The following is a 10,356-nucleotide window of genomic DNA, read 5'->3' as shown; positions in this document are numbered from 1 at the left end:
AAAAAAAAAAAAAAAAAAAAATCGAAAACTGAAAAGAATTAAATGGCTAATACAATTGAAAAGCCTGGGCTGGGGCCAGCCTCGGGATTCAGTGGGATCCAAGGCCTCTGTGGAGCTTGTCAAAACCTCTCTCTCCTTTTCTTGGCTGTCTTCTTCTGAATGATGTCTACTCACTGTCAGCTTGTCCCTTTGTTGTTCCAAGATAGGCTCCAGTCCCATCTTCAGTCCTCAACAACTCCACAAGAAAGTTTATCCCTTCAACAGGTGGTACTCATACATCTACTATGTGCAAGGCGATATTCTAGACTCTGGGGATAGAGCAATGAACAAAACAGTCACAAATCTTTAGCTTACTTCTGCTGATTCTCTCTTCCACACAAAGTCTCATAATGTCTGAACGAATTATTTCGGACTGGTCTGGCATGGGTTGAGACATTGATCACTGAGTGAATCCCAACAACGGGTCACCAGCCCAACCCTAAAGTCAGCGGTGGAATCAGCCCCTCCAGGATGGGAGGGACTGAGCTGAGTTGGAGGGAAGTTCCCCAAAGGAGCATCACCAATGCCGTGTTGCCAGCAGAGTAAGGAATGGATGCTGTGAAGTAAGGAAAAGCAGTCGCTGGCAGCCGTGCCCACCGCCATCAGTAAAGGCTCATTGATTTGCAGCCTGGCCAGCTTTGCACTTCTTGCACTCCATGCTCTCCTGTTCCCTCAGTTGGGCCTCTTTCAGCCCCCGTGTTCCTAACGCACAACTTTTTTCCCTTTGGCTGCAGCTCCAGATGAAGATGAGTGAGCGGGCTGCTTCGCTGAGCACCATGGTGCCCCTGCCTCGCAGCGCCTACTGGCAGCACATCACACGGCAGCACAGCACGGGTCAGCTCTACCGCCTGCAAGGTAAGCGCGGGGCTGCCTGTGTCTGTGGTGGGGGCCAGGCTTGGCAGTTCTGGGGAGAGGGCTCAGCTGAACTCCCAGCTGCTCAGTGCCCTTCCTCCAAAGGTTGGACCCCCATCACGTCCTCACAACATGTGGCACTTAATCTTTCTAGAACCATACTTCTCAGATATTTGCATCTCTCACAGTGTCCTGGGGGAAGTCATTTAAAATGCAGATTCTTGGGTTTCATCCCCAGAGACTCTAGATTTTAAGGCATAGGATGTGGCTGAGCCATCTGAAATTTTAACGGACCTTACACGGGGTCCTGGTGGGGGCCAGGGACCAGGCTTGAAGAAGTGACTTAGTGGACTGATGAACAGCAGCATCAGCATTTATTGAATTCTCAAATGTTTATGCCCTTCCTCAGACCTACTGAGTCTGGAGCTCCGAGGGTAGGGCCAGGCCACCTGTATTTGAACAAGCCCTCCAGGTGATTCTCCTGAGATCTCAGGTTTAGGAGCCATTGTTTGTGTAGACCCCATCCTGGACTGAGGCCAGAAGTCATGGCTTCCGATTTGCTGGATGACTTTAAGCAAATCCTAATAAGCCCTTCTTCCAGGGAAGTGGTTTCTGAAGCGTGATACACAGCAGTCCATAGCGGGGACAACATGAACAATAAAAAATCCTATTTCAGCTAGCCGGGCGCGGTGGCTCACACCTGTAATCCCAGCACTTGGGGAGGCCAAGGCAGTGGATCACCTGAGATCAGGAGTTCTAGACCAGCCTGGCCCACATGGCGAAACCCCGTCTCTACTAAAAAAATACAATATTTAGCCAGGCGTAGTGGCACGCACCTGTAATCCCAGCTACTCGAGAGGCTGAGTCAGGAGAATCACTTGAATCCAGGAAGCAGAAGTTACAGTGGGCTGGAATCGTGCCATTGTATTCCAACCTGGACAACAAGGGCGAAACTCCATTTCAAAAAAAAAGAAGAAGAAAAAATTGTATTTACACCTTCTCCTATCCTTTCAAACATTTTTTTAACATTTCATAGTACAAAGAATACCTTATACACATATAATTTATAAACAACTAAACAAACCTATGTGGGGGACACTTGCAAAAAAACCCTTTTAATGATGAGGTACAAGATCACCAAACTTGAAATAGCGTGCGCTAGACTACCTGTAGTTTACATGCAGAAATTTGCTGAATAAGTGAATGCGAGAATGAATGAATGACCACAGAAGACTGCCGCCTCAGTCTTCCACGCCCGCTCTGAACCCTGGGCACAACAGCGTTTTTCTCAGTCTGCTGTTGGTCCTTTCTTCCCTAGGCAGCTTGTCCTGTATGCTGCACCCGTCCCTCATCTAGCTGACTCCTGCTCACCTCCAGCGCCCCTCAGACTCCAAGGAAGCCCTATGGACTTTATTGTAACTCGTGTGGACATCTCTGATTACGTGCACTCATAAGATGCAGATGATGACCAGTTTTCATTTCATATTTAATTACGTGGCCCCTTGACTCATGGTCAGCTCTCCCAGGAAGCGGTAACATCCAGGAGGGCAGGAGAGCTGCGCCTCTTCTATCTTTATCATTTTCTCCCCCAGTGCCTTCCATGCTTTCCATTAGTGTCTGGCGAAAGAAGGCATAATGTTAAGAAGGCACTGGGGGTATTTACATTTTAGTTTAGAACGGAGCACAACGGAGACTCTGTGCTCTGTTCACTAGCAGAGAGCATGGCACATAGCAGATGCTGCAAAAATAGATTCTGAGTGCCTGTATGAGCAGCCGAGCAAATGACTGAATTAGTAATTCACAAATAAGCTTACCTTCCAGGATACCTCTGCAGAGAGAGTGGGTTACATCAGGTTGTCACAAATGCTATTGATTCCCATTGAAACTTCAAAGATGTTTGCAATATTTGTGTTATATCATGACAGTTTTTGTTGTATACATACCAGATTGTTACTCAATTTTACTCGCTTCTATCTTAATATACCTTTTTAAAAAAGCATATTTTACTACCTTAATACTGTTATATCGCTGGTTATACTTTTTGTTGTTGAGACAGGGTCTGGCTCTTTGCCTAGGCTGGAGTGCAGTGGTGCGAGCATGGCTCACTGCAGCCTCAACCTCCTGGGCACCCGTGGTCCTCCTGCCTCAGCCTACTGAAGAGCTGGGACTGCGGGGCTGTGCCGCCATGCCCAGCTAATTTATTATTTTTTATTTTTAGTAGAGAGGGAGTCTTGCTATGTTTCCCAGGCTGTTCTCAAACTTCTGGGCACAAGCAATCCTCCTACCTTGGCTTCCCAAAGTGCTGGAATTCTAGGTATCAGCCACTGCACCCAGCTAGTTATGCTTTTTAATCGACCAGAAAATAAATAGTAAGTATTGAAGATGTGAAAGATGTTCACAGGGTACCTAAAATTATCTTGCTTATTATAAGTGGCTATTTATATGACAAGTAAATTTTTTAAAAAAAGTTTTATTCTCCTACCTATACCACCTACCTTCCCTGTTTCCTCTTTTTCATCCCCCTTAGAAAAAGAAAATAAGATTGGGAAAAGTTAATGACTTGGTGGCCTGGTGTGTTCCGTATAATGAATTTACAGAGCCTTTAATTTCTTTTTGTTTTACTGGTGATTATGGGTTGTAATTCCTCTGGCCAATTCACCTACATTAATAAATTTCAGGCTGACTTTTTTTTTTTTCTGGCAAATTTGAAGGTTAATGTTGGAAATGATACAGACCCTTAAGGAGGAATTTACCAAATTGGTTTGAGAATAAAGGCCATTTTCTCCCCAAATTTAATCTTTGAGAGCCACCTGCTGGTTGATTTGGGAATTATCATTTTCTTTTTTTTTTCTTTTTTTTTGGCTGATCACAGGGGACTTTATTGATGGCACAGGACAAGTTGGGGCTCCCTAGGCCCCCCCCTTCAAGGTGTCTGCATGGAAACTGTGAGGAGAGGCAATTCATCATTTTCTTACTGTTTTTGGTGGGGAAAGGGAGGTGCTGGTTTTGACAGGTGCCACACAAGATATACTTAATCTACCTTCACTGCTTTTCCCACTTCATTTTAAAATTTTCATAGAAATTCTCCTCTATGATTATAGAGTTACAAAATCAATATTGGAAATAGGTTTATAATGAAAACTGGCCAGGCGTGGTGGGTCACGCCTGTAATCCCAGCACTTTGGGAGGCCGAGGTGTATGGATCACCTGAGATCAGGAGTTCCAGGCTAGCCTGGCCAACATGGTGAAACCCCATCTCGGCTAAAAATACAAAAATTAGCAGGGCGTGGTGGTGCATGCCTGTAATTCCAGCAACTCGGAAGGCTGAAGGGGGAGAATGTCTTGCACCCAGGAGGCAGAGGTTGCAGTGAGCCGAGATCATGCCACTGCACTCCCGCCTGGGTGACAAGAGTGAAACTCTGTCTCAAAAAATAAAAAATAAAAAAAAGAAAGAAAACCATGGAAGAAACTTACAGAAGCATTGAACAAGTTTATGTTGAACACTATGCACTGGATTCTTTTAGGAATTCATTGGATAAAATAACAGCAGTTACAACCGTAGCTGTATTCCAAATTGTGTTCTGTGGAAAGCTGACTCTGGTAGGTGGCACCTTCCGCCTAAGAAAAGTACTGTGGTCATAGGCGGGTGTTGAACAGTGAGAACACATGGACACAGGGAGGGGAGCACTACACACTGGGGTCAGTTGGGGGGAAATAGGGGAGGGACGGTNCAGCCTGGCCAACATGGTGAAACCCTGCCTCTACGAAAAATACAAAAATTAGCTGGGTATGGTGGTGCACACCTGTAAACCCAGTTACTCGGAAGGCTGAGGTAGGAGGATCACTTGAATAAAGGTGGCAAAGGTTGCAGTGAGCTGAGACTGTGCCACTGTACTCCAGCCTGGGAGACAGAGCAAGACTCCAAAAAAAAAAAAAAAAAAAAAGAAAAGTACTGTGGTCAAAAGAGTTGGGGGAATGCTACATTTTAAATTCTCATGGAGAGTCAGAATACGAATCAATATTTTGAGGGCTCTGAGATTCCTGCGATAGAAAACCTCTTGAAACCTGTTTAAACCGAAGCTCTGCACATCTGTTTGGACAGAAAACCTCTTCTCCCTCTTGTTACATGAAGAAACGTTCACATACCACCATTGCAGTGCTGAAAGCTCAGATTTCATCCTTCCAAGGGAGACAAGCCATATTCAATGGGGTCTTTCTAAAAGCTACTCTTTCTGAGGACCTACTGTGTGCCAACTTTCCACCAGAACCTAACATACGTGATCTTATTTAGATCCCAAAACAGCTACCTGACAGAGTAATTTATTCTCATTTGCTGTTAGAAAACTGAATTTGAAGGGTTAGTCATGCATCCAAGATTACCTATCTAGCAGGTAGCAAAGATTTTAAGGTTTTTATTCCTCATTCATTCATCCATCCATCCATTTTTTGTTTACTCAGTAAGCGTTTATTGAGCATCTCGTGTAGGCCAAGTGCTGTGCTAGATGACAGACGTACCTAGGGCTCCTCCCCAGGCACGTTCCTCCACACTCGGAGTTTATAATCTAATGAAGAGTCACAGTCCATAATCAAGCAGACATAATTTCAGATTTGGCATATGGAACAATGGAAACGAAAGTTTTTATGCTAAAGGAAGTGAGGCAGAGCTGTTGGCATTGAGAAGATGCTGACAAGGGACTTCTTGAGATGGGGTAGTCAGTGGAAGACCCTGGATCACCCCAAGACCTTAAGTCCAGAAGAGGCAGCCATACCGAGAGCCAGGGGAAGACATTCTCTACAGAGAGGTCAGCAAATGCAAAGGCCTTCAAAGATCAGGAAGAAGCCTGTGACGCTGGTGCCTAAGGGGTATCAAGAGACAGCTGGGGTGGTGATTACAGGTTATCAAGGCTTCCTTATTCTAAGTGTAAGGGGAAGCCTTAGAGGGTCCTCAGCATGGTAGTGTCAGATGTAATTGATATTTTCATTCACGGGATTGCAAGAGGACAGGAGAGGAAGTGGGAGACTAGCCCCGAGGCCACTGCACTTGAGCACAGGAGCGTCTGGCTTTAGTGCAGTGTTCCTCTAACACTCTGACTTCCTTCTCAAACTTATCATCCCAGCTGTCTTTGCCCTGATGCCAAAGTGCTCCCTTGCTCCAGTATTTTCAGAACTCTTCTGCTGGAATTGTCTTGGAAGATGGTATCACTTGTTTCAAAACAAAAACAAGAAAAACTGGGCCCGTATATCATTGATCAGACTTCAGATAAACTGAGGAAATCAAAGAGTGGCACTCCACAGTTGTGTCACGGAACCGGGCATCTTCCGTGTAGCGTTATGTGGTTCTCCTGACAACCACTGGAGTTGGTGAGAGTAGTACTCTCCTCTCCGTTTCAATGGCTGAAGAAACAGAGACCTTTGGAGGTGAAAGTCTTCTCAAGGCCTCGTGGCTGGTGGATGCAGCCTCTGGCATTAGCACCGCAGTGCTCTGACATTTAATCCGGGCTGTTGCCTTCATCATCTGATCTTACCTGTGGGAGGAAATCATGCCTCCATGGGTGATTCAAATGCAGGTTGCCTGAGGTCGAAATGCCTCCAGAGGATCCATTCCAACACGTGCAATTGACATATTTATTTTAAAGATGTTAGATTTTTGGAGCAAGGGGCTACTTTGGAGAAGTTCACGTTGTTTTTTTCAACATTAATTCTAACACAGCCACAAAGCTCATATGTGCAGAAGTTAAGAGGGAAATAATAGGCTCAGATCCAACAAATGTAAAAGTTCTAAAATGCCCATGTCTACAGGCTCCAAGCAGGCTATGCAAATGAGTAAACGGGGCAGGTATAGGCAGGCAGGGTCCCTGGTGGATGTCAGGGACACCAGGCAGTCTGCTCTCTGTAGTTGGTCATGCTTAGCAGAATGTGGGGCTAGTTTTGCCTTCCAGGTTTCCAGGAGTACAGGGAAATTGACATCTTTATGGACAGTCAGCAGCTTTTTAAATATTAATAAGCAATTTCAAATGTCTTATGAGCCTGTGCAGGCCAGAGAACAGGTTTGGGCCCGGATGTGGTCTGCAGGTCATTCCCAAGTTGTGACCTTTGTGTGAACTGAAACCATGTGGGAAGGGTCGGGAAGCCTTTCGTTCACTTTACTGGCCTTGTACTAAACACAGCATTCAAACCATGCAGGAAAGACTCAGCCCTCAGGATAGACACTGTAAGGGTTTTCGTTTTGACTTGACCTCAAGTGAATGCTGTCAGTCATTTTTCTGTGCAGTTGAATAAAAATGTGGATTCTGCACTAACAATATTTGCATGCTCTCTGCTCCCTGGAGATTTTGATAAACTGTAATAAAGATATTCCTGGATTTTTACTTACAGTACTCAAACTCACTAATGCAATTTTTCTGCATAATAGTGTGTGCCTGTGTCTGTGTGTCGTAAAGAGAATAGAATAGGTGTTCAAACTGGTTGGGAGTTTGGGAGAAATGATTTCTAATTATTTGGGATATTTTAATATTCAAGACTTAGCTAATAGTTATCGCTGGTGTTGTGTGCAACTATATGACAGGTTTTATCACTTTCCTTTGGTTCAGATTTGAGTCTTGCAAATATCTGAATCTAAGATGTTCTTTTTCTCTTGTTTCTGTTTTGGTGTTGTGACCATAGTAATCTATTTGAGACTGTACAGCTCATGATGCCATGTGTGTTTCCTTTATTCTTGAACAGTACCGTGAGAGGGGGAAACAAGTGTTTTCTCCCCATTCCCTAGGAGTGGAAAATGAGTCAGAGTGATGTTCGTCCTTGTCTAAGTTCATGCTTCTGGGAGGAAGATCAAATGGGACTTGAACTGAGGTCAGGGCTGTTTGTGATAAAAGGATAGCGTGTAAATTCAGGGCTGAAGGGCCACATGCCACCGTAAACATTTTTGCATGGTTCCGTGTTTAAAAACAACTTTGCCAGGTGTGGTGGCGCACACTTGTCATTTCAGCACTTTGGGAGGTCAAGGCAGATCACTTGAGCCCAGGAGTTTGAGACCAGCCTGGGCAACATGACGAAACCCCATCTGTACGAAAAATACAAAAATGAGTCATGTGTGGTGGCACACACCTGTCCCAGTTACTTGGGAGGCTGAGGTGGGAGGATCACCTGAGTCCAAGAGGTCGAGGCTGCGGTGAGCGAGATCACGCCACTGCACTCCAGCCTGGGTGGAAAAAAAAAACACAACATAAAAATAGCATTGTTTTGAATGTGTGTGGGTGGGGAAGACATGCTCCACTGGCTTCAGTCCTGTTTTTTGTGCCTTCATCCACACATTTACCCACCAAGGCTCTTGAAGTCTGTTATGAAGGCTTTGTTTGCCAAGTCCTGACTTTTTAATCTAGCCGGGTAAATTTCGTTGCTTATGGTGACCCTTGGCCAGCAGATGGCAGTAGAACCTTTAGTTTGTATTAAATCAGGGCGTGTATCTACAGGGATTGGCAAACTATGGCTTGTGAGCCAAATCCAGCCTGCTGTCTGTTTTCATTAATAAAGCATTGTTAGGACGTCCTTGCCCATTCATTACGTACTAACTATGGCTGATTTTGTGCTGCAGGCAGCAGAGTTGAGTAGCAGCAGTGAGCCCATATGGTCTGCAAAATCTAAAATGTTTAGTGTCTGGCTCTTTCTAGAAAATGCTTGACAATTCCTGTATTATTAATATGTCACAAAGGGGGCTGATAGGAGTGTTTTGTGTTGCCTTTTTGACTTTTTAAACTCTGTTTGGCCTGAAATCTAAACCTGAATAATAAGGGCTGGATGAAGTTTAGGAAGTTCTCCTTAACATTTACAAGATTACCAAAGTATAAGCCTAAGACTGTCATTACTGCGCAGGTTTCCAAAGAGTATTCAAGGTAAAAGTTTCCATAGTCCTGTTTCTATCTCATCTCTCCTAAATACCCTAGATATACGGGCTGATACAGATGAAAAATCAAGGAAAAAAATAGTTGCTAATGGACTGACCATAGCTCAGCCCAAAGGCCACATGCAAATGATATGCAAATCATGCAATCTCTGTGACTCATTTACATATCATTGTGAGTGGCCTTTGGAAAAAATTCTGCCTTAAGTACATTTGCTTATTTCTGTTAGAGAGAAAGTTGTTACCAGCTAATTTTATTGTGGACTTTCCTGAAATGTAACTGTTGCTTTTAAATTTTTTTTGGAAAAGATGTTGCCAGCCCTCTGAAGCTTCATCGAACAGAGACTTTTCCAGCCTGCAGATCTGAGCACTGACAGTAACTGCCAAGAATTGTTAACACAGTTGTGATGTACCAGTTGCAGATCCACCCAGGAGGTCACAGAATGACAGCAAGGGAAGTGACAAAGAAGAAAAGAAGCTTAAAGTTCTGGCTAATTGTGTGGTCATTGGGAAACTCTGCAATACAACAGTTTTCTTTGTTTTCTTTTTCTTTTTTTAAATTCTTAGTGTAATTGAAACATGCTCTGTAGATATTGACTTTGTGTTCCCTCTTTTACAGCTGGACAGCAAGAAGTCAATGTCACGAAATGATTTTCTATTGTAGATACCCTGTCCCTTGCACTTCTCTGAATCTGTCCTTTTGTGGATTCTTGTGATTTTCCTTCCAAGTGTTTCAGTTGTATAAGAGTCAGTATTGACAATAAAGTGGCTTTTAATTATTTGTTATTTGTTTACACCCTATTCCTCAGTTATTAATACTGTGGTTCTGATTAACTACTGGATATTATATTTGATTATATCACCAATTAGTTAAATCAGTGCTTTGACTCACTCTTACCTGTTCTGTTCAAGACTATTCTTTCAAAGAACCCGATAGCATTGTTTACAGGGTTACAATTTCTCTCTCGTATGTTTTCTTCACCCTCTTACCCCCTTTTTTAAAAGCCTTTATTTTGTTTGAAGTATCTTCATAAAACATTTGAAAATAAAAGATCATTCTTCACCCATATGGTCTTTGGATTCTGGCAACATGTTTTTCTCTATCCTAGGTATTTCTGAAGGGTGTGTGGACATTTTGCATGTGAGCTGCTAGTGTGTTGTGTATTGTGTTTAATATGAATTCAATCATTCATGCATTTGCTCACTCATGCAGGTGGGCTGCGTTGAGCATCTATGGGTTTCAGGCACTGTACTGGAGTCCAGGGATGTGGAGATAAAAAGACACAGTCCTTATTGCCAAAGACCTTAATTCCAGAATAGTACCACAAGAAAATAAAGTTCCAAATACCATACAGTGACACCTGCTAAATGGGCCCCCAGTGGCCGTGAACTTGTAAAGAGAAGGTCAGTGCTAGATGTGAATTGAATTTTGTGAGCACCTAAAGTTAGAGTTTCTCTAAAGCTTCAGAGCAAGCAGGGATTGCGCCTGCCTGGTTCACTACTCTTTGCCGGATAAAATACAGGATACCCAGTTAAATTTGAATTTCAGATAACCAAAGCATAGTTTT

At 43.7% G+C, this 10,356-nt stretch overlaps 1 protein-coding gene across 1 annotated transcript in view; it reads left to right on the top strand.

Annotated features, from left to right (window-relative positions):
- DOK5 (docking protein 5) overlaps positions 1–9,857 on the top strand; it is a 174,980-nt gene extending 165,123 nt beyond the window's left edge. The window contains exons 7-8 of the mRNA XM_017536600.2: positions 774–894; positions 9,098–9,857. Of these exons, the coding sequence (XP_017392089.1) occupies positions 774–894; positions 9,098–9,162 (186 nt within the window). The 3' untranslated portion in view covers positions 9,163–9,857. The remainder of the gene's footprint in view (positions 1–773; positions 895–9,097) is intronic.
- Positions 9,858–10,356: the final 499 nt, after the last annotated feature.

The sequence above is a fragment of the Cebus imitator genome, unplaced genomic scaffold (genome assembly GCF_001604975.1).
Source record: "Cebus imitator isolate Cc_AM_T3 unplaced genomic scaffold, Cebus_imitator-1.0 Scaffold99, whole genome shotgun sequence".
NCBI lineage: Eukaryota > Metazoa > Chordata > Mammalia > Primates > Cebidae > Cebus > Cebus imitator.
The sequence above is the reverse complement of the archived record's forward strand: the minus strand, read 5'-3'. Positions and strand labels throughout refer to the sequence as shown.